The following is a 25,852-nucleotide window of genomic DNA, read 5'->3' as shown; positions in this document are numbered from 1 at the left end:
ATTCTTCTGCTGGGTGCTGAGCTTCCTCGCGGATTAGTGGTGATGTACTCCTGGTTTCTTATCTGTTCGCCCTCCTTTCATCATAAAAAGTTTTCATTCTATGGCCAGTTCATCTCCAATCTAGATACCTTTGGTATCTACATATCTTTGGGTCCATCATATTTTCTTTACACAACTTTGTGGGGTTTCCCTTGGTATCTTCCTTCTCTACTGATCGTTCTGGGCACCCATTCTTTTAACTTTATTTCTGCGCTTTTCTGCTTTCGATATCTTTTTCTCTAATTATTTGCCACTTGAGTTCAATGTATTAATTTTGCTAATGCTAAGTTTGCCAACGTCTTTAATTTTATTTCTTGTAACACTCATTTCCACGGCTGAAGCTAGGGGTTTAGGTGTAGTATAGCGTCCTCCATCTAACAGCCGGTTTGTGCGTCACTTTACTAAGCCATCTCATTAGCAATTGCTCCATAATCTGAATCCAATTATGCGAGACGATTACTATACAACGCCCACATACATTCCTATCGAATTTAGACACCTTTTCAGAGTATGGGATTATTAACTTCGGTTTTGCCAATCCTGTCTGTTTTTTTTTTGATATGCACCAACCAGGCTAAGTGAAAATTTCTCTTTAAACCCTCTATGTTTGTTGGAAGCGAGTTTGAAATCCAAAATAAGGCTTAGGTCCTTATTGTACGCAACCGTATTGGCAATCACTTTACTGACAGTCAATTGAGAGACTGCTGGCTTCTTAATTTGTGTAAATGTTATTAGTGCCGATTTCTGTATGCTAGTTTTGAGATTTAACTGTCCTGAGTAGATTTACACTTTCTTTTTTTAAAAGTTTTATCCGTCTTCATTGAAGTTCATTTTCTTTCATACTTTCTTCCGCATATATGAAACTTTGAAATAATAGAGGCTGTAATGCTTCAATATTCGGTTTTTACGATGTGGTGGATTTACTCGTTTAACATTACGGTACTGTGAATAACAAAGTATAAAAATCGTATTTTGCATTTCTGGTTTGTTCAGTTCAAATCCTTTCACACCGATACAGACATAAAATCTAAGATAACCTAAGCTTCATTATACAAAGGTCAGGTCAACTTGGTTATTACTTGTATTATTATATTTTATCTAAGCGTAATTCATTTATACCGAAGGTCAAGCTTATTAGTTTCCTGCGTAGGAACGTAACCTACCATTCCTTATAAAAAAAGGTCGATTACCTTTTTTATATTACTGATTGTATTAACCTCGGCTATAACCTCACTGAAATGGAAAATTAGATAATCTAAATAACTGTAGTTATTAAGTAGGTTTAACGCAGTGTCTTGAAGGAAATGAACTGGAAAAGAAAAAAAAATAAGATTTTTTTATTATTATATTCTGTACAATGTTCTGTTGTCTTTAATTTAAAACCCGATAAAAGACAAATCAATAGACACCAACATCCTAAGGAAGATACTCTTTGTATACTTAATAGACTAGTCTCTTATAACGCACTTGTCTGCTGAACGCAAGAACCACGGATTTGATTCAGCGAAGACCAGAAACTAATACGCGCAAAGCACCTTAATTAAGGTTATCATCAGGTAACGCTTAATAGCAGGAAAGCCAATGCATCTTGAGAAACCTTCACTGCCCAGAAACGCAACCAACTAATTCAGCATTTTTAGGAAAATTGGAGCGGTATGTCATTAAGGGCAAGTTACCGCAATGGATAAAAGACAAGTTACTGCAATAGATAAAGGGATGGTTGAGTAGGAGGCGGCAGAGAGTGGTAATAAATGGACACTGCTCTACGTGGACTAATGTTATCAGCGGAGTCTCCCAGGGTTCGGCGGTAGACCCATTGTTGTTTTGTGTATTTATCAATGATATCAGGCTTAATGTCGAAGTTTGCAGATGATACAAAGGTTGGCAGGGTTGTTAATGACAGTAATGGCAGTGTGCTACTGCAACAGGATCTAGATAATTTGGGCAGATGGGCTAAGAAGTGGCAACTGAAGTTTAACCTTGACAAATGCAAAGTACTGCATATGGGTAGCAGTAACCCAAGAGAAACGTACCAACTCTGTGGTACTACACTCAGGAAGGTGGAGAATGAAAAAGACCTGGGGGTAATTGTGCAGTCAGATATGAAGTTCTCTGAGCAGAGAGGCAGCCAGAACAGGTCATGGAGTTTTGTCAATGATATATGGGAATTTTGCTAGCAGAGACAAGGAGGGGATTATCTCTTTGTATAAGGCAATGGTCATGCCACACCTCGAGTACTGTATATAGGTCTCATTTTAGGAAGGATGTAGAGTTGCTAGAATGAGTACAGAGAAAGGCAACAAGATTGGTGAGAGGAACAAAGGGGTACGCTTATGAAGAAAAGCTTAAGTACTGCAAATTGCAACATCTGGAGACTAGGCACCTGCGAGGTGATCTGATTGAGGTGTATAAGGCTTTGAATGGTTTGAGCAGGCTCAATGCTAACGGGATACTTCCGCTTGCTCAGACTAAGAACCTGAGGGGGCATAGATTCAAATCGAGGAAAGACTGTTGTAGAATAGATGTGCGGAAGTTTGCCTTTAGCCAACGGGCAGTTGATTGCTGGAACAGACTTCCATCTGTTGTTGTGGAAGTTGATAATTTAAATAAATTTAAGGCTGAACTAGACAAACATTTGGAGTGACTGGATGGGTGACTCCAAATGTTTCTTTGCTTTTACATCATATGCTTGCTTTCTTGCATCATATGCCTCAACTATCAGTCAGACAAAACGAATACTCCAAAACAGATTTAGAAAATAATACCGCCACCACCTTTGAGAATTTCAAGGATTTCAGAGTGGCACAATAAAACAAATATAGAGTTTCTTCTCATGATGCGGAGATTATAGATTCCTCAATGAATTCTTAGCAGACAGAGTCTAAATCAGAGTTTTTAGATTCATGCAGGAAATTAACCTATACTATGCTTGCTTTAAAGTATACAAAATTACAGAATCTCGGAACTTCCATAATTTTTTGTAGTTGTCAGCGCAGTAATATACAAAGTCAGTGAATGAAAAAAATAAAAGTAAATAAAATACATTTCCGTTTATTCTCGGGGCGGCCGAAGCCAGAAGAATTGACAAATTCATCGTGACTGCATACATAATGAATTATTAATAGTGCCCGGATTTTAAGTTTGTTTGTTATGTTTGTTTGTTATTTGGTTTTTAGGAGCATTAGCAACTAAGGCCATATTGCTCCGGGAGATGCGGTGGTCATTTCCTGACCTTTCCGCATCTTCCGTATTTGGTGGTGACGGGCTCGAACCCCGGTCTAATCAAGAAGCGTGTGCTACGCACCGCTGCTCCTTCCCACCTGGCTACGGAGGCGCCCGGATTTTAAGTACCACAATCACAATGTACCACGCTTTTTCCCGGAAGCGTACTGGCTTGAACCCGCAACTTCCTTACATGAGGCCACACAAGTTAAACATTGGACCACGGCCAGTCCAAATCCATACTTTTGAAATTGAGAGCATTATATTCTCAATAACTAACACATTCCCCAGATTCACCAAAAATATATAAAAAAAAAAACTTTCTTGAATGACCAGCAGAATTGCATCTAATTCAAAACGAAGTCGGAACTTTTTAATATAAAACTGTTGCAACTCATTTTCAACTAACTTGTAAATGAGAAAAAAAAATTAATTCAGTTTAATAAAAAATATTTTAAAGGAATTATATGAAGTTTAAGGTATTAAGTGTACGGAAAATTGGTAACGAATATTAAAGAACTGTGTTTTTTTTTTTTTTTTTTTCGTTCTCTTCTTGTAGACAGAAGTCGGATACTTTCTTAAGAAACTGTATAATCTCAACGGTTCTCCTTCTCGTATTCGACCAACACTAGCAAGGTCTGTAAGTAACGTAGTTGGTTCCATGCTAATGAGTGTCACCTTTACAGAAAGTGATGCAGGATTTCGACGCCTCCTAGAACTCATCGACGAAGGTTTTCGTCTGTTAACGTTAGCCGTACCAGTGAACTTCATCCCAGCCCTGCGTTATATCCCTGGTTTCAATAAAGCTTATCAGAAGATCAAGAATAACAGACAAGAAACAGCTTCATATTTTTTAAAAGTGGCCGAAGAACACAAGAAAACATTAAATCCAAATAATATTCGTGATCTCGTAGATGCTTACTTAGTACAGTTGAAGAATATTCAAGAAAATAAAAAGATAGATTCTTACTTCTCTGGTAAGCGACTGAAATAATTCAGGACTTATTTTCTATTTTAATGATTGCGTCTAAAAATTGATAATGTATGCAATTATAAAAGTAGCAGTTATCATCTATCGTCGTCCACCCAAATGGCCCAACATGCCACTTTTGCAAAGAGAAATTTTATAGAGGGCAGCATGAATAAAATGAAAATCTTGATTTTTGTTGTAAATGTTACATTGATTTAATACAGATTTGCTCTAAATTTATTTATTATAAAAAAAATTGCTTGTCTTTGGGTCCACGTAATTTATGAGTATTTACTACAAATTTGATGCTAGTAGCTCTCAAATGACTTTTCGAATTAATCCTGTGAAGAAGCTCCGATATTCATCTCCGAGTTTCATATTTGTAAGACTTATAACGTAAAGTATTGACAAAACCCTCGATTTTTGTATCATATTTCTGAAGTTTAAAATTTTTAATTTCCACCGTGCAACAGAAAGCGCAGTGTGTGTATTAAATTCAAGCGCACCACAACACACACTGCGCTTTCTGTTGCACGGTGGCCATCTTACTGACACTGACGAGGCGATGCGCGTAGGAGAGTCATTCTGCGCACACTCACGGCGCAGCCAAGGTCATTGTTGGGGTGTCAAATAAAACTTAGTGAGTTACCACATTGTTTGCTGCTACGATCACAGCAATCGATCACATATTTCTGAAGATAAAAGGGAAATCACGGACACATTTTTCGATGACCCTGTATAATCCCAAATATTAGGTCAGCGTTGCACTTATATTGATTAATTCAGCGTTGCACGTATACTGCATTATATCAGCTGGATAAATCTGATATCAGGCGCCGTAGCCGAGTGGTCACGCACAAGTACACGTGCCTTGAGTGACCCAGGTTCAAGCCCGTGACTGCTAAATACGGTGCTGTTTCTTGTATTCTCTCTACCTTGTGAACTCCTCTGACCGTGTGGTCGTCCCGGAGTATAAAGAGAAAATTTATTTATTTCCAGGTTTATCCAGCTGATATTTTACAAGTCTGAAGGCACTGTTGCTTTCATGCATCGCAATGTAAAATTGATAAATAACTTACATTTTTATATGGCTTTAAAAAATTTTAAATGTGCATACGTTTATTCCTTATTTTAGCGAAACAGAACTTTTTAATACAGACAAAATGCATTGTATCATCTACCCTAATTTGAGTTTTCATTGTTGGCCCAGTTTGAAGGACTTTAGTACTTAATAAAATTCTGTAATCTATTTTCTCATTGAAACTTTTCAGCCAGTATTTAAATGTTCTGTGATGCCCATCAAAAAAGGGGCAGACACAAAAACCAAGTTGATCATCTTACGTCGATCACAATGTTCTGATTTCATTTATGGACATGCATAAATTTAAAATTAAGTTGTGTTAAAGTATACAATATCTCCATTTACCGAATCTAAATTATTCAAATGTTCTTAAAAATTGTAGTGCCTGAAGTTTCTAGGGTCGAATGAGTTTCATATATCATTACTCCAACACTCGCCTGAATCTAGTTAAACTTTTACCACAAATTTCCTGGCATTTAATCCAATGAAAAACAAGGGCCAATAGCCTTTAATGCTTAATTATTCCAACTTTCGTGGGAGAAAAGTTAGCGAAACTTCATGAATGGCGAGTGCAGCTACTTATTATCAAAATGTCTGTGTGACTCGTACGGGAGACGGCGTTAAGTCGCATAAAATCTCGAAGTGGGCAGGCATTGTTCATACCCCATATACCTATACTTTTTCTGCTTCAAATCGCATTAATAACGCTTGGAGTGCCAGTCACAGATGCAAGTACAAAATAAAAGTTTGAAGAGTGTGGCGCCATCTAGTGGTAAAAATAAAATTCAATTTTAAAAATTCTGAACAATGCGGTGGTGAAAATATCAAAAAAAAATATATATATATATATATATATACATATATGAAAACCTAAAAAAAATAAGCGCAGCGACTGACAGAAAGATAAATTTCAATCTAGTACCGTACCATAACCTTAGAGCACAACAGATGATGTTATATTCCAGACGTCGCAAAACTTTTAGTGAGAAAATTCATTTATTCTTTTACCATTAATGGTCTAATATGTTCCTGGAATTAACCCTTTCTCGTCCTTCAAACAAGCAAAAAAAAAAAAAAAAAAAGCCATATTAGGGCGACCCAAAAATTATCTCATATGGCTGTGTGTATTATGTCCATGAATGGCATGTGCCTGTTTTTGCTGGACGAAATACTCGAGTTTACGGGGGACGGGAGGGAATCTTTCCCTTCACACCTAAGGCCCACTAACTCAGCCATGGAATGAAAAACACCCATAAGAGTTCCTCATGTTGACTGGATTCGAACATGCGTCTTTTCCATCCGGTGTGGGAAGTACAATGATTATAATCACCCGCGCACTCATCCTGCAAACAGATAAACAGAACATAAAATGGGCATGGTTAATAGATAAGTCTATAAAACTCGACTTTCCGGGCGGATGGGGAACCTCCGCCCGGAAAGTCGAGTTTTTCGTGCAGCAAAACAGGCAAGTCGACTAGTTTATAAATAAGTCGACACGCAATTTATGAACATATTTCATATGGCCTTACAAGTTAGTTCCTGGGTGGCTCTAATGTGACAGTTTTTTTTTGTTGTTTTTTTTTACCGCCAATCCAAACATCTGCTCAACACTCTCAGATTCACACTATCAAAAAAAACTTTTATTAGCAATTGATTTTAGTTGAAATTGAATTCTTTATTTTCCGAGTCCTGAAACAGTAACAACCTTGTTACTGTTACAGTAACAACCTTGAATGTTCTCCCACACCGTGGCATGGGTTCGACTCTTGTGTAAATGGGTGGAATTGTTATGTTTTATTCACGTCATGACTGACTTAACAGGTCTCTGGCGAGAGGGGGCATGTTTTTTTTTCCCGGTAATTAGGGTTTTTTGGTGTGATAAAAACAAACCAATCAAGAAATTAAAGACAACTCATAGCCATAGCTGCCGCTTACTTCAAAACCACCTAGTTCTATATCCCCAACATTTATTTTGATTAATCAGTATTTTTATACGAGATGGCCTTTTCCGCCAAAATTGAATTGCTGCATTTCAAATATTACCTACTCTTTTTAAATAATTTCAGGTTGCAAACCCCATTAAGAACACAGCAGAATTTTCGAATAATTTCTGATTGCAAGTGGCATTACGAATACATCAAAATTTTCACATATTACTTTTATGACAGACTGCGTTCAACCGTTTGGCTATTAAAATAAAACAAAGATTATGACAGACTGCATTGAACTGTTTAGCTATTAAAATAAAACTTTTATGTGCCACTTTCAAGCAAATAGTACACATCATTATGTTTTGTAATTCAGATCTTTTCCTTCCTTCCTTCCTTCCTAATATGTATACAGAACACATTAAAACTTCCTTTGCTAACAATCCTTTCCGCCAGGGAAACAGTCTTTCTAGGGGCCTTTCTGCAATAAATTTTGTATCGTAAATACAGTGTTTTTACTTCATAAATTATAATATAGCTAACGGTCTAATATTAAAAATAGAAAGGGATAATTTTTAAGTAACTATATGTGAAATGGTATCTCATCAGGATGCCATCCCATTTCTGGATAATATATACTGAGATAATCCATATGTTCAGCCTCAGTATATATTACACTGAAATAGGGTAATATTAGCATTGGCATTAGCATTAGTAGAGGCATTTGATGCAAGAAAGCAAGCTTATGCAGCATCAGCCAAAAAAAAAAAAAAATAAATAAATAAAGTAAAATAAATAAATAAAAAATAACCACTTCCACTTCACCCCTCTGTTCGTTCGAAATACCTGTCCAGCTGAGCCTTAAACTTATTTAGGCTATCAACTTCCACGACAAGGGATGGAAGTCTGTTCCACCTACCAATCACCCGCTGGCTAAAGGCAAATTTCCGCACATCTATCCTACATCTGTCTTTCCTCAATTTGAATTTATGTCCCCTCAGGTGATTATTCTGAGCAAGAGGAAGAATCCCATCAGCACTGAGCATGCTCAAACCATTCAAGGCTTTGTACACCTCTATCAGATCACCTCGCTGGTGCCTAGTCTCCAGACACTGTAATTCGCAAAACTTAAGCCTTTCTTCGTAATAGCACCCCTTTGTTTCATTCACTAATCTTGTCGCCCTTCTCTGTACTCGTTCCAGCAGCTCTACATCCTTCTTGAAATGAGGCCTCCAGACCTGTATACAGTACTCTAGGTGTGGCCTGACCATTGCCTTATACAAGGGAATGATCACCTCCTTATCCCTATGTGAAACGGTATCACATCCTGATGAGATAGAGTTTCATATATATATCAGTCAGTTACCTATCAGTGTAAGATTATTATAAGATTAGATTAAAGTATAAGACTGGTATAAGATTATTATATATTTGTATACATGCAGCTATTTACTAATCCACATATCTATAATGTCCGTTACTATCAGGGAAGGGAAATCACGCTACCGGATAACTCGAGCACTAACTTTATATTCTTCATTCATGTACTGTTCACTTTCCTCACAGTAATGTTTTTTTTTTTTTTTTTTGCACACTCTGGGCTATTAATTTATAGGGCAGGAGTGTCTATTCTATCCTAATTTCATCTCCTGTTAGCTAAACTGCTATACCGTTGCCTGTGACCACAACACACAATATGTACACAAAATGTGTGTGTGTGTGTGTGTGTGTGTGTGGTGCGCGCGCACACACACACAATGAAGAAATTGTAGAGCTTACTTTTGGGGAATATGTTTATATGTCTGAATATATATACATGTATATATTTTTTATTTATATTTTATTAAACAATTATCTTTTTAAATTATTCTGAATCACATATTTTTATTTTTTATTTAATTCTTTTCAGTTTATCTTTTATATAAGACAGGGGTGGGCAACAGCCGGCCCGCGGGCCACATCCGACCCGCGACGATGTTGAATCCGGCCCCCTCGGTAAATGCATAAATATAGAAAATCCATACCTGACTACACTCGCCGTAAACGTTCGGCTTAATTCGGTTCAATCGGAAATCGCGGCCAGTACAACAGTAACCAAGTGATTCTACGCAGCGTCAAAGAGTTATTTCCTAATTATTATTGTAGCATCGATCGAACGAAGTTCCTTTGGGTTTGACTTCTTATTGAAAAAAATAATATTGGTGCGAGATATTTTATGTTTCATGCCTTTTCTAATTATTACAATTTTTAATTTAATATAATTTATAGCCCATAAAATGAGCCAATTAAAAAAAAAAGAAAAATTGATGCCGAATGCCGCATTTTCAATGATAATTGGACATTCAGATATATATTTTAAAAATACATTAATAATTTGGTAATTCAAGTAATATAACATTTTTTAGGTTCTGATTTTTTTTATTAAATCGTTCAATCTATTCCGGCCCGCATCATGATGCGAAAATTTCATTCGGCCCGCTGACGAAAAAAGTTGCCCACCCCTGATAAAAGATGTCATAACTCCTTAACAAGTTATTTTTATATAATATTGACATTTTATCTGAAATAAAAGTTGGATTGTGAAAACGCTGTATTATTATTATTATTCACATTTATTTGAAATACATATTAATTGTCGTGGATTCTAATCATTCCAATTATTTTTGTTGTTTTTCTTTTAAAATGTTCTGCTGCTTCCCAATTAAGCATTTTCATGATTTATATTCTCTAGAACAACAGTTAATACAGATAATGGGAGATATCTTTAGCGCAGGATTGGAAACAGTGACATCATTACTTGACTGGTCGATTTTATTTCTGGTTCGGAACACGTCTATACAAAAGAAAGTACAAGATGAGCTAGATGCTGTTGTTGGTCAAGAAAGGATGGCTAATCTTTCTGACTTACCTCACTTACCGTATACGGAGGCGTTCATACTCGAAGTTCTACGACGGGCAAACGTAATAGCACTTGGAAATGCTCATTCAACGTTAGAGTAAGTAATTCTTTCTTTCTTTCTTACACACTAAAATCGCAAGTAGCAATTCTGTTAACAACGCGAAGAATTTTATTCCCCCCCCCCCACACACACACACATGGCTGAGTTAGTCGGCTTAAGGAGAAGGTTACATGGTTTTTCTCATGGAAACTTCGAGTTTTCATCCAGTAAACATGCAAATCTACCACAAAACATACGCAATTTACAGACAATATATACAGCGCAATATGGTCGAAGCTGCTAATGCACTTAAAAATATCCAACACACGCCGAGCGGCGCATACATACGCAGACCTAAAAAAACATTGACCAGCTCCCTCTTTTACCAAAAGTTACATAAACAAGATAATACTTTTTTTTTTCGAAAATGAAAGGTACTAAGTATGGATATTAATCAAATTAAAATAAAAAGATTACACTCACTTTATGCTACAAAAGAAAATAAGAGGTAAAAACTTTATGCAGCTACGTTTATAATAGAAACAAACTGCATTATATAAGCCTGCAAACGTTTCAAATCATTCCTTTTCTCCGTCCGTCAATACAACTAATAATGCAAATGACAACTACATACTAATAAAATAGTTTCTTTGGTGATGTCATTAACAGCAAGCCCCTCTCTCTCGCACGCGCGCACACACACACACACATACCGAGATCAGAGAGGAACTATCTAGATAGAGTGAACAGGATACACAAGAAATGATATAAAAACAACAGTCGTAGAAAATATTTTACCGAGACTGTTTCTTACCCAATATAATAAAAGCGTAACCTGCTATTTAATAAACGATATTAACCTAGAATCCGTCCTTGCTTCTAGTAATTCATAATATAGGAGTTGAAGGGCAATATTCTACCAGTAACGTGATGTTAGAAATATAAAAGTTAGAACATTTTACTGTTAGAATTTTGAAGTAAAAATAATTTGCCGTTCTTGGAAATACAGGCTGACAGAACTATTATATACAACTGTATACAAAGAAAGTAATTTTACCCAGAGTACAGAAATACATGTTACGCCAAAAATGCATATTTCACTATAACTGTAACCATCACTAACCTTACGCAACAAAATGTAACCTGCAACCGCTCTCAAAACATAGACAAATACAAGGTTTACAATTTATCTATAAAATTTTTATTAGTCATGGTAACAACTTCGCGCTTTTACCAGAGATTTACTTTAGAAGTTTAGAGTATCAAATAAAAGAACTCGTAATAATTATTCTTTTAATTTCAATTTTAGAACTAATTACGGTAAATACAGTCCACTACATAATCTCCTACAGACAATTATAAAATAGATCCATTCTTCAACTATCCTAATTTCATAAAACAAGTTAAAAGCATTTAGTTGTACAGAAATCATTTTTATTTTATTCTTACTGTATTCTTACTATTTTATTGTCATTTCATTTTATTTATTCGACTATTCAATCTGCTATATCATATTTCTTTCTTGAGCTTTTACAATTCATATGAATTGTAAAAACCTAATGAGGCGTAAAAGCCTAGCGAGTGTATAAGCCATTAATGAGGTGTTACATTTAACCATTTTATAATTATATGGTTTTTAAATGCATTATCTGCTCTTTGTAATAACTATTATTCGATCACAATGTACTAAGCCACTTAAATCGCACATTGTTATAAGGCACTAGCCTGTTATGTGCATGATTTAAATAAATAAATAATAAACTGAAACAGTTTGACAAGCGCAATACAGTATATTGATGCCTCATAGCCTTAGTTGCTTCTTTAGCTCTTAACTCACGCGTGTGCGCGCACACGCACGCACGCACGCACGCACACACACACACACACACACACACACACACACTAACATTCCTAGAAAATTGCCAAAAAATATGATGATCGAATGACAGTAAATCTTTGTAAATTCCAGGTACAGTAGATAACAATAGTAGTGGCAAATGATGCAAGAAATCAAACTTAATAAAGCATAAGCAAAAAAAAAAAAAAAAAACCTACACACTTCACCCATCCATACCCTACAAGAATCTGTCCAGTTCTTCCTTGAATTTATTCAAATCATCCATTTCTACAACAACAAATGGAAACCAGTTCCAACAACCAACCACCCGCTGGCTGAAGGCAACTTCCGCCTCATGTATGTAGTCTCAGCAAAAGTAATTCCATTAACATTTAGCTTACTCAATCAATTCAGGGCAATAAACACCTTAATCAAATCTCTTCGCAAGGTGCCTGGTCTCCAAACACTGAAATTTGCAGAACTGAAGCTTTTCCAGGTAAGGGCACCCTTTTGTTCCCTTCACCAATCTGGTTGCCTTTCTTTGCACCCGTTACAGCAGATCTCCATTCTTCCTAAAACAAGGCCTCCAGATTTGTATACAGCGCGGCCAACCATTGCCCTGTACAAAGGAATCGCTGCTAGTATAGTTTCTTGTATATCACTGACAAAAGCCCATCGGCTATCCTGGCAGTATATCTGCACTGTTCAGAGAATTTCATATCTGACTGCACAATTATCCCCAGTTCTTTTTCATTTTCCACTGCCCTGAGTGGAAAATAAAAAAGATCTGGGATTACTGCTACCCATAGCGCATTTTTTACATCCCTGGCCTTCAAGATCGGACGATCTTGAAGGCCAGGGATGTGAAAAATGGTTACTGATAATTCGGAAATTAACCTTTTCTTCCGTGAAGGTTTCTCAATAAGAGTAATTTGACATTATTGTCAATTTGGGTGCAGTAAAAGTTATGCATCTATGAAAACCACGTTTGTTAATCTGCGGGATAATTTTGGTCCACAATAGGCTAAGGCATCGTGTACTGTTAATTGCTGTTGTTATTGTTATTTGGTTTTTAGGAGCATTAGCAACTAAGGCCATATTACTCCGGGATATGCGGTGGTCATTCCCTGACCTTTCCGCATCCTCCGTATTTGGTGGTGACGGGCTCGAACCCAGGTCTAATCAAGAAGCGTGTGCTACGCACTGCTGCTCCTTCCCACCTGGCTACGGAGGCGCACTGTTAATTGCAAAATGCTCTCGATTGTTAATGATTTCAAAGAAAAAGAGAATAATATATGGCGTTTTCCTCATACCATACCCTAACCTTTAATGGATGGAATGATTCCTCAATGTGCACATTGAGGGATTTTCCTAGCCCAAATTCCACAATTTTTGCCTATCTTGGCTCCATCGAGGTGAAAGTGCGCTTCATCGTCCAAAGAACGTTGAATAACCATTGTGCATCCTTGTTAATCATCCATTTGGCGAAATCACGACGGTTTTGATAGTCCTATGGTTCCAATCAATACAGATGTTCGATTTTATAGGGAAACAGGCGGAGACTTACATTTAAAGCTTAACGTGTCGTGCTTAAGGGAAAACTAGTCATCACGCGAAAATATGTGGTACGCACTAGATAATATCAACGAATTTAATCTGGCTTGTTATCGTTGCATCTCATCAAGTCTTAGAATCACTTCGTATTATGCTGACGGACGACTATTACTGGGCTTAGGAGTTAGATACGACTTATAATATTCAATACGGTTCTCTTGGAACAAGGATGCCTTGTGATATTTTTCTGTCTTAGATACGCTCTAAAAGCTGCAATAACATTATCGCCAGTTTGTAGTAAAGTTTATTAGTATTAGTAATGGCCGCATGGTGCAAGAAAGCCTATGGCTTATGCTGCACCAGCAAAAAAAAAAAAAAAAACGAATAAAACAATGATAAAAAATAATAATAAATAATAATAATTAATAAAAGAAAAGGAAATTAAACCTATCATCCTATGCGCTTCCCTGACCCGAAGGTACTATCCAGATGCCCTTTGAATTTCCCCAAACTGTCAGCCTCTACCACCCATGAAGGCAACTTATTCCAGTAATTTATAACTCGCTGGCTAAAATAAAACTTCCGTCCATCTAAATATTCCCCCCGTAACTTGAATTTATTTCCCCTAGTTCTAGCATCATTTATAATCTTGAAAATTTCGTCCTCATTCATTTTACTGATGCCTCTCAGAGCCTTAAACACTTCAATCAAATCTCCTCTAAGGTGTCTAGTTTCCAAACTCTGCAACCCACATATTCGAAGTCTTTCTTCATAAGGACGTCCTTTTGCCGATCTCACCAGGCGAGTTACCCGTCTTTATTTAAAAGTGTTTTATCTTTAAGCAACATTTTAAAACGAACTTGACTGGACTTAGTTACTTCAGTTAAGGATACAGCCTCAAGCTTTTTATCTCGACGAAAGAGTGAGACTGCGACAAGCAAACACCCGAATTCTCTCATCCCACGGTCATTTCCTTTCATAACGAAAGTGCAAAAGCTAATGTCGTTGTTGTAATAGGGTTTAGAAGCATCAGAGACTATGGTTATATTGCTCGATGTATATTGTCTGTAAATTGCGTGTGTTCGTGGTCGGTTTTCTGTTTGCTGGGCGAAAAAACCATGCTACTCTCGCATGAGACCGACTAACTCGGCCACGTTGTGAAAAAGATCCATAAAAATTCCTCCCGTCATCGACGGGATTCGAACTCAGGTCTTTTCCATCCGGTGTGGAAGAGACGGCGACCCACGAGGGCGCAAAAGCTAATTTGTTTATTCGAGTAAATAAATCGCCTATCGCTAGGCAGTCAAATTCCTAAGAATTTTTTTTTAATAATGGAAAAGGACTTTACAGCCGCCCTGTATTTTATGGTTCTAGTTTTAATTTCTCCCACTATTTTTGCTGTTCCCGATCACGAAGCATTTGCTGTCATTATGCACGGTACTTTCAAACCGTGAGGCTATTGCTACGAATTCCCTTCAGCGTTATGCTACAAGCAATACCTCTCCGAAGCAAATTTTATTGCCAAACGTAACTAAAAAAACTTCATGTTTCAAAGAATCATTTATTGATACATTTAATAACATGCCAACCCACTTTTGATCTTAATATACAATGTATCCTCTTCGATAGACTAAACCAATTTTTGATATCAGGTAGGTGATATTTTAGTCCGTTCCCCCTTTAATACAGAAGTCAATTCAGCAGATACTGATGGCTGGAGTATTGCATTGACCAGAATCCAACATTCCAGTTCACCCCAAAGGTGTAAAATGGGGTTAATCAATCTATAACAAGTATTGCTTATTTCTGTTTATTTGTTTTTCTCTCCCCTCCAGTTACCGAACATAGAATACTTACAACTTAGAAACATGATAAACTGGCACCTCATGGCCTCAGTTTCCTCATCGCAAATTTTAAACAACCGAACTTCTTTTCTTTGGAAACATACATGGTCTTCTATGGGCAATCTGCCACCCTCGCTGGTAGCAACAGCGGTTGCAATGGCTGTTCTTCCACACCTAATGGGAAAAGTCTGGATTTGAATTCTGCCAAGAATTTTTATGTCCTTTTTGCACAATGTGGCCAAGATAGTCGAGGTCAAGGGGCATTCGGGTTTTTTTAATACAAGAAAACAAGCAAATCGAGTACAGAATATACTAATAACTCACAGCATTACTTGGTTTGTCGTTCAAAAAAAAAAAAAAAAAAAAAAAAAGAAATTATTATTATTATTATTATTATCATTAGCCGTATGGTGCAAGGAAGCCTGAGGCTTTTGCTGCACCAGCCAAAAAGAGAGAGAGAGAAGCAGAAGGGAATCATCAAGAAAGAGAAGAATGATGATATCCAGCTCAGGACCCTGGTAATATTTAGGTATAGGGAACAGCAATACACCTTAAATAAATTGCAATATATCTCCACTGGAAGACTGCTTAGCAATATACAGTATCTCCTTTTTATTTAAATTGCGTAGAGCAATACCGAGGTAACTAACGATGAAATGAGATTGATGTGCTTAGCAATTTGTTCAACTGATACAGACTGAAACCATGCTCTACTTGTACAATTTTTATGGCTCTTGTAGCACGAGGCCTTTGATTAGTTCAGCTATTAAAACTTCTTCATTAATTTGTCGAGATATAAAGGGACTGTATTAATTAATATACAACAAAAGAATGTCAAATATCTTTATCTATCATAAAGGAAAATCTTACTAATATTCATCTAAGCGAAATTTATTGAATTATATGAAAATCTAGGTTGTTATTTTAAAAGTGGTTCATAAGAATTCATTTTTATATTTTTGCTTATTTAAAAATGCTTAATCTGCTTCCAAAGTGGCCAATTCTGGGTGTTAATTAATAATGTATAATAAAGAGTTTCTCTTATAAATGCGTTTGATTAGTTTATTTATTGCTTACATTTTATGGAAGCAAGAGACGAATGCAATTACAAAGGGTTGGGGGGGGGGAGTTAAAGCTTGCGTTTCGTATTAATGGGAATCGTTGGAGTCAAAGCTATTTTTAGGGAGAGTGAGTACAAAAAGTTAAAATTATCATTACTAATCTGTAAACAACCTGATGCCATATTGGAGAAAGCGTACAAGAGACACGTAATAATTTACAGTTTGCATTATTAATTACATGTCAAAAAAGATGGAATATTTAAAATAAATATGTACGAAATTAAATATATGCGAAATTATGTTCTGTAGGGGTATTTACAGTAAGTACAGAGGCAACTAAGACGATGACACATATAATGGGGTAGATTTTAATGGTAAAATATAATTGTAATACTATTATTGAGAAATATTATGTAATATTACACACTCAAAAGACGAGACATGCAATATGTTAAACTGTTTTTAAATAAATTAAAGCAAGCTTTAATTGCGACACATTTATTATTGTGAAATAATAATTCGTTGATTACAGTGAGAAAGGTTACTACAAATTTCCAATTCTAACAAGTTGCATATAAAATATTTCAGTTGACAGATTGAAAATTAAATTACATTAATTAAATACGGCAATTGCATTAAAGCATTAACACTGAAATAACAGAGTATTACAATGATAAAAAATACTGATAGCAAACAAATACAAAAGAAAATCACTTACCATTAATGAAACTCTTCAATACTGAACATAAGGAATTTCGTTTAAAAAATTTTCAACATAAAGAATTTCGACAGTAAACTTTGAATCAGACGATCTTACTTAAATGGCAGACAACATACTTCTTTCACAGGTGATAGGAAAGTGTAACTAATTATTAATGGCACCATGAAATACTGAAGTATATCAATATAATAATATCACAGAAAGGCAATTATCAAAATATGTACAGGCTTCATGAAGGCTCAAAATAAAAACAAATTATGCAATTAAGATCTACAAGTAGGTAATTTTAAAACTCGGAAAATAAACTTACTTTAGCAGCCAAATAAAACTTTGTAATAGCGCCATCTGAAAGTTTTGACGGATGCAAAGTTATTGACGAATTCATTAAAACAATCCAATAGCTGACAAAATAATAATACATTTCAATAACTAATTTGTGATCTGATCCAAAATAATATTCAGATGCTTGGTTTTATCGAAGTGATTAGATTTATGATATTAATTTCTAAAACATTTAACAGCAAGACAATGAAATTCCTTAACCTGTTTTTTTCCGACATTCTTTTTTTCAACTTTATTTTTCCCCAAAAATCATTGTTGGAGAAAAATAGTCAGTAATTTTATAGGATCCTATTTTTCTCCAACAATGATTTATGTAAGACCACTCTGTGCCCTGCCTTGTGTTTTTGTGACCAGAAAGATTTACACTGCCTACTAAATCTAATGGTTTTAATGATCATAGCAGAATTAAATTTCTTTCCATGCCTGCTGGGTCCAAATCCTCTCTCAACAGGAGTCCAACCCTTATCTTTATTTTTTTCGAAATGTAGCCGAGTTAATCGGTCCCGGGAGAGAACTGCATGATTATATACTGGTGTGCAAAACTTAAGGACCGACACTACTTCTAAAGGTTACAACCACGAAATATTTACGTAAGGTACTATTTACTGATGAGAGTAAATTCAGTCTCAGCAGCGATTCTGGAAGTCAGCTAATCTGGCTAATCTGGTGTTGGCACACGGTATCACCCCTCAAACATCACTGAAAGGGATCGATATGGCGGTCCAGGTGTTCTCGTCTGGGGAGGCATTATCTTGGATGGACGTACACAACTCCAGATACTGGAAGGCGGTACTGTAACCGGTGTACACTACTGTACTGAGGTAATCCTTCCCCATGTGCTTCTGTTCCGAGGTGCCATTGGCCCCGAGTTTGTGTTTATGGATGATAACGCCACATCCCATCGCATTGCAGCTGTTGGTATGATTTTGGAAAGTGAGGACATTGTTCTTATGGATTGGCCTGCCAGTTCTACTAATCTAAATCCCATCGAACACACATGGGACGCTCTGGGGAGACACCTAGCGGCACGTCCACACCCACCAGAAAATGTTCACCAGCTGAAGATGGCGGTGACAGAGAAATGGATGATGTTACCGCAAGAACTTATCGACAACATTGTTCTAAGTGTGGATAGGCGGTGCAAAGCCTGCATCGACATTAGGGGTGGCCCTATCTCCTACTGAGAACCACCTCTTCCCTTTGTTCCATCTTTGGCAGTGATGCATCTGTATCATTGCAGCCAGTGCTATGTTGCTATTTTTGAATAAAGTTCCTCTGTACCGTTTTGTTTCCTTCATAATTTCTATACTTCACGAGGAAGTTCCTTTGGTATGCTTTTCCCATATCCAGGCCACTCCTATGAGAAGCTACAGGTGAAAACCTGACTAGTCCTTGAATTTTGCACACCAGTGTATCTTATTTTAAAAGTAGTTGGGATCTCTTGAAAAAACGAATATCTTAAATTTTTCGAATGTCATTTCTGAACTGAACAGGTCACCTTCTTCAAGCGACATTCAATATGGAAGGGAATTTTGTGGGCTTTACAACACTGTAGATGAGTTAGCGGTTTCGTATTGCATGTCTTTTTCCTACCGGAAAAAAAAAAAAAAAAAAAAAATGCAACCAGAAAACGAAAACTCGAGTTTTTCATCCCATGGCACACCAACCGTAGAATGCATGAAATTTACAGATACTCACTCTGCGTTCGCAAAAATATAGCTTAAATATTACAAAAAATAATCTTTCGTTCAAGAAACGCCTATGCCGCCACAAGGGCAAAGGCCTATGCGGAGATGTGAAGCATGAAGCAAGAATTAGTGCAGCTCACAAATACTATGCTCACTGTAACATGCACTGTGTATTTAGTGATGCTTATTGCCTATGGTGCTGTTGTGAGAAGAGAAAAGTTCAGGATTATGTGAGGGTAAAAATGTCTGAGGATCCGTGGGGGATCCCATATAAATTAATGTTTAACAAGAAGAAAGTTCATTCAATGTATCACACTATAATATTGGAGGAAGCTCCTGGGGTGACAGGATGGAATGAATCGATGGAAGAAGTGCATGCAAGTGCTCGTCTCCTTGTTTCCCGAGGGCGGGATTAGTTTGGATACACCAGAACAGAAGGACATACGAAGGAGTAATAATAACGAATACCAGGGAACTGAGTTACAGAATGATTTTACTCCAGATGAATTGAATTAACGGAGAATAGGAAAGCCCCTGGTAGATATGAGGGGTTTCCACAAAGTAAGGTAACACATTTTTTCTCTCGATGATGTTTAATGAACATGCACTACTTCTCCACAAAGTAAGGTAACACATTTTTTCTCTCGATGATGTTTAATGAACATACACTACTTCTCCACAAAGTCACCAGTTTTGTTGATGCACTTGTGCCAACGATGGATCAGTTTATCAATACCAGTACTGAAGAAGTTTGCCCACACAAAGTAACCAACATCGCATCGCCTGATGACTTCCTTCTCCGTAAAATGCTTTCCTGAAAGGTGTTTTTTCAGAGGGCCGAAAAAATGGAAGTCTGAAGGCGCCAAGTCTGGGCTGTAGGGGGATATGACAGAGTTTCCCAACGATTACGGCGCAACCACTCAGGAATGGTGTGGGCTATGTGTAGAGTTGTGTTGTCATGCAATAAAATCATACCGCTTGTCAGGAGTCCTGGTCGTCGAATGTTGGCTTTCAGTTTTTCCAACGTCGCACAGTAAAGCTGTGCATTGATTGTTCCTCCCTTCGCCAAGAAATCCACCAACAGAACGCCTTGGCGATCCCAGAACACTGTGGCCATGACTTTTCGGACACTGGGAACAGTTTTGAATTTTTTGCGCACAGGAGATTGTGGATGTTTCCAGGTCATGGAGTCTTGTTTGCTCTCCGGGGTAAAGTGATGAACCCACTTTTCGTCTGCTATGACTATGCGAGCGAGAAAATTCTCTCCTTCGTCGCTGTATCGCAACAGGTTCTCCCGACACGTCCCCGTGCGTTTTGCTTTGTCCTCCTCTGACAATTGCCTGGGCAGCACACCTTTCGAAAGCCAAGGACATGGTGAACAGTAGACTTACTCACGTTCACTTTTTGTGCAATTTCACGCAGTTTCACTCGCCTGTTTTCAAGAGTGATGCCCTTAATGCACGAAATGTTGTCTTCTGTCTTGCTCGATGAAGGCCTGCCCGCCCGATGTCGATCTTCAATATCAACACGGCCCTTTTTAAATTCATTTCACCAAAAACACACCTGCTTCTTTGTCATTACCTTTTCGCCATACACTGCAACCAGTTCACGGTGAATGTTACTTGGTGAAGACCCTTTTGCTTGCAAAAACCGAATAACTTCATGAACACCTGTTTTGAACCACACTCGCACGGTAGCCGCCAATTTGCAACTGGAATCTGCTGTTAGGCGACAGTACTGCAACACTGCACTGGCGGTCTCTTTGAAAGTTATTAACGGGTCTATCTGTCCACTGCGTTTCATCTCATTCCCTTTCACCATTATTATGAAAAAAAAAAAAAAATGTGTTACCTTATTTTTCGGAAACCTCTCATATAAAATCGAGGTACTGGTAGTTAAAAAGTTTGTAGAGACACACTGTATATTATTATTGGACCCGTATAAAAGTTGCTTGTGTGAGGGCGCCCTTCCTAAAAAGTGTAAAGCGGCTGTGGTTAAGATACTACTGAAAAATTTAGAGAAAATAGTAACTGAGCCGAAGCCCTATAGATCAAATACAGCCTTGTTATCTGAATTGGATATAGTCCTAAGGATACTACTGATAAGAAGAATTGACACTCATTATCAAAGGAAAGGAATGAGCTCCACCAGGAAGTTTGGCTTTAGGAGGGAGGTCGACGAAACATACCATTGAATACCATTGGACAGATGGTTACTTTAGTGCAGAAATCCAAAATACAGTAAGTATGCTTTCGGAGTTTTTGTTGAATTTAAGGGAGTATTTGACAGGCTGTTGTTGTTGTTGTTGTTGTTGTTGTAGGGTTTTAGGAGCATCAGTGATAAAAGCCATATTGCACCGTATATATTTTCTGTTAATTGTGTGTCTTCTGAGGTCAATAAGTAGAACTAAGACTAAAGGTAGGCAATGTGAAGGTAAGCATCCCACTGTCAAGATTTTTTCCAGTCACCTTAGTCAGTTGTTTTGGCGGTTCCTATTGATGAGAAAATTACCTTTTTGCCTCATGTAAAGCAAGTACGTACATGAAAGGATAAGAGTAGTATATGCCAAAATTAAAGGAAAAGTAAGGGTGCAGTGGGGGGCTAAAGGTAAAGCCCTTGATCTCCTTTATAAATGCGTGTTTATATCTGTGATACCGTATGCGTGTTACGCTTGAAATCACAAGGTAAATAATAATGCTGCAGTGAGAAGGGTATTGATTGCTTCTCAGAGATTTGCCCTTCTTGGGATTACTACATCCTGTTTTTTTTTTCCAGAACGGTTTATACTGATTCCTTGCAAGTAATTAGGAGGAAAACTTTTTAGAGTTTGCAACGAAATTAAACAAGTCAATGGAAATGATAGGTGTGCGGTCTTGTCCTGACATTATGAAGTTATATATTAAATCTGATATTTAATATTGTCTTTCATCTTTAATATTATCTTTAACATTGTCTTTCATATATATATATATATATATATATATATATATATATATATATATATATATATATATATATATATATAATAGGATATAATCACATAAATAATTGCAGAAATACCCAGCAACCATAATCAAATATACACAAACGCATATTTTCAGTGTATTGGGTAGCGGTGCTGACCTGACAAGTGTAATTACCATGGAAAAAATTGAGAATGCCTGCAAGGTAAAAGCAGATAATCTGAAATTAAATTAGATTAACATAAAAATAATAATGATAACAACGATGGTACCTAAAGCAGTGGGTCACAGGGCTTTAACTACTTCTTCAAAGGGTCGGCAGCCAAAATCGTAGGAACCACCACAATAAGCAGGGTCTGCTTCTGTTATGATGTATACGTTTCATACGTATACATCATAGCCGACCCGACAGAGACCAAAGGGAAGGAATTAAATTCAAACATAAATAAAAATAAATATAAAATATAAAATAGAGTTAAAAAGCTAAAATAAAGCCAATTAAATCTTGTTAAAGATAAAATGAATGAAAGTTTGAATTCAAAAAGGAGGCAAAAGACAGTATGAAATTTAAACAAAGAATTCAAACTTTCATTAATTTTTCCTTTAACAAGATTTAATTGGCATTATCTTAGCTTTTTAACTCTATTTTATATTTATATATATTTTTTATTTATGTTTGAATTTTATCCATCCATTTGGTCTCTGTCGGGTCGGCAATGATGTATACGTACGAAACGTATATATCATAACAGAAACAGAGACCCTGCTTGTTGCGATTGCTCCTACGGTTTTGGCTGCCGACCCCTTGAAAAAGTAGTTAAAGCCCTAGGACCCACTGCTTTAGGTAGCATTGTTGTTATCATTATTATTTTTATGTTCATCTAATTTAATTTCAGGTTATCTACTTTTACCTTGCAGGCATTTTCAATTTTTTCCATTGTAATTACACTTGACAGGTCAGCACCCCTACCCAATACACTGAAAATATATATATTTTATACATATATAAAATATATATAAAATATAATTAATATAAGAAAAAATTAGTCAAGAAACACTTATCGTGATGAACCGAAGACGACAAATGAAGAGCAAGATAAATACTAACAAGGACAAAATTGAGTGAGTTATGCAAAGCCATTAGAGAGAGAGAGAGAGAGAGAGAGAGAGAGAGAGAGACGCAGAGAGGACATAAGAAGATTTAACACAAGAAAAGTAGAACAAGCATTAAGGGAAAACAAAGAACTTAAATCAGCAGCCATGAGCAGTAATACAGAAAGACAAATGATACTGAATTTGAAGAATAAGGATGGTGTACTTATAAAAAGCAGAGAAGGCATAATTCAAATAGCAGAAGACTACTATAAAGAATTACATAAGAAGCAAGGAAATCATGCAGGCAGTGCGGAAGATGGATCACAAATTTGCAACACATACGACACACCCGATATCCTTCCTGATGAGATAGAGCATGCATTGAAGAAAATAAAGAATCAAAAAGCCCCGGGTGAACATGAAGTTACTGTAGAGTTGTCAAAATTGGGAGGAAGTGACACGACACAGAAACTGGCAAGACTCTTCACAAAATTCATTAGTTAAGGCATACCCCCCCCCCCCCAAGGAGTGGAATAATGCAATCGTAGTTTTGCTGCATAAGAAAGAAGAAAATTCATAAATTGGAAATTATAGACCAATTAGCTTGTTGTCCCACATCTAGAAGTTGTTCACAAGGGTCATCACTAAGAGATTAGAAAGAATACTTGATGAGAATCAACCGAAAGAGCAAGCTGGCTTTAGGACAGGATTCTCAACTATGGATCATATCTTCACGTTATATCACAGCTAATGGAGAAAGCAAATGAATATAAAACACCATTATGCCTGGCATTTCTGGATATGAAAAGGCATTTGACTTCATACAGCATAATGCAATGTTTCGGGCATTGGAAAGACAAGGCATAGACACCCTATACATTATTAGTATTTATGATTTTGAAGAAAATATATGAGAATCCTATCACCTTTATTAGACTAGACAAAGACAGTAGCAAATTTAAAATGTGAATGGAGAGTACCTAAGCCATTTACGATTTGCAGATGCCATTGTGATCATAAGCCACGATTCCGAAGAATTAGAGAAAAACTTTAATCAGTTATGCAGAGTTAGTAAGGATTTAGGACCAGGGCCGCATTAATGCTACAGCCAAACTGGCCATGGCCCGGGGTCTCACGCGAAGAGGGGCCCATTTTCAGTATAAATATCTACTAAAGTAGGGATAAAAATTCTAATAATAATAATAATAAACCAAGAAAACGTGTAATATAAAAGCATTCTTAAACTTAACGTGTTAATTGTTTAAATTATTATTCTTATACCTTTTTATTGTACAATATATAAGTTAAAAGTTTCTATTAAAATTGTTTTTATTATTACTTTATTTTTAAAGTAAAAAAATATAAAACAGTTTTGACCTCTTAGTTTACATTTTTATCAAGGAATTAATTATTATTCATAATATAAATATAAAAACCTATGTATTATTTGTATTTATATGTGTGTGCGTGTAATATATATATATATATATATATATATGTTAAAGAGGCCTCAAATTAAAATATGGCTGTGGGCCTATTTCATCCTTAATCCGGCTCTGTTTAGGACTAAAGATGAATATAGCTAAAACAAAAGTAATGATGAACAAGTATGCCACAGGAAGGAATATAATCGTTCAAGGAGCAGAAATGAAATTGAAAAGGTGGATTCATATACTTATCTTGGACAAATCATTAACTGTAACAATGATAAATGGTTGGAAGTCAAGAGAAGAATAAATTTCGGATGGATAGCATTCAGGAAATAGAGTCACATACTGAGGAGCAATATCCGAATTATATTAGGAATCAGACTGTTAAATAAGAAGAGAAACATGGATTAGGCAGCATGCACAAGTAAAGGGCATTCTTATCAAAACTAAAGAACTGAAATGGATTTGGGCAGGACACATAGCTCGAAGACATGATGACTGATGGACTAGGAAAATAACAGAATTGGTACCCAAGAGGAGCTAAAAGAAAACCTGGAAGACAACAACGGAGATAGACAAATGAAATTGAAAGTTCGTGGGTAGTAATTGGATGGCATTGCACAAACAGAAAGAACCGAAAAATTGCTGGAGAGGCCTTCATCCTGTAGTGGATTGAAAATAGTGATGATGAAGGTCAGTGCGAGGTTAGTCCCCAGATTTCTAACTCCCTGTGCAGATGCAATTCAAATTACGGTGTTGTGAGAGCATTGTGAGAGAATTTAGAGCATTATGGAAGGGATCCTGAAACTTTCATCTCCGAATTGTTGCGAGTGATGAAACCCCCACCCAAAAATATTCGGACATAACCTTCAGCTGGCAAGATTATGGCCACCATTTTTGGGATGCTGAGGGAATTTTGTACATTCACTACTTGAAACGCAAGCAGACAGTCACTGGGGAATCATATGCATCCCTACTGCAACGTAAACGATGTAATAAAGGAAAAACGCCGTGGAAAACTTTCCAGAGGTGTGATGCTTCTTCAGGACAAAGCACCAGTGCACAGGTTACACGCTCTGTTGCTGTTGCCCGGCCCCCTCAGTGACTATTTTCTGTTTCGATACCTCAAGAAAAACTT

The 25,852-nt window shown here is 36.6% G+C and overlaps 1 protein-coding gene across 1 annotated transcript in view; it reads left to right on the top strand.

Annotated features, from left to right (window-relative positions):
• LOC150091520 (cytochrome P450 18a1-like) overlaps window positions 1–25,852 on the top strand; it is a 36,911-nt gene that overhangs the window by 6,340 nt on the left and 4,719 nt on the right. The window contains exons 3-4 of the mRNA XM_090368769.1: window positions 3,825–4,238; window positions 9,972–10,236. Of these exons, the coding sequence (XP_090224895.1) occupies window positions 3,825–4,238; window positions 9,972–10,236 (679 nt within the window). The remainder of the gene's footprint in view (window positions 1–3,824; window positions 4,239–9,971; window positions 10,237–25,852) is intronic.

Source organism: Mastigoproctus giganteus, chromosome 1 (assembly GCF_048544385.1).
Source record: "Mastigoproctus giganteus isolate SK-2022 chromosome 1, ASM4854438v1, whole genome shotgun sequence".
Taxonomy (NCBI): Eukaryota; Metazoa; Arthropoda; class Arachnida; order Uropygi; family Thelyphonidae; genus Mastigoproctus; species Mastigoproctus giganteus.
The sequence above is the reverse complement of the archived record's forward strand: the minus strand, read 5'-3'. Positions and strand labels throughout refer to the sequence as shown.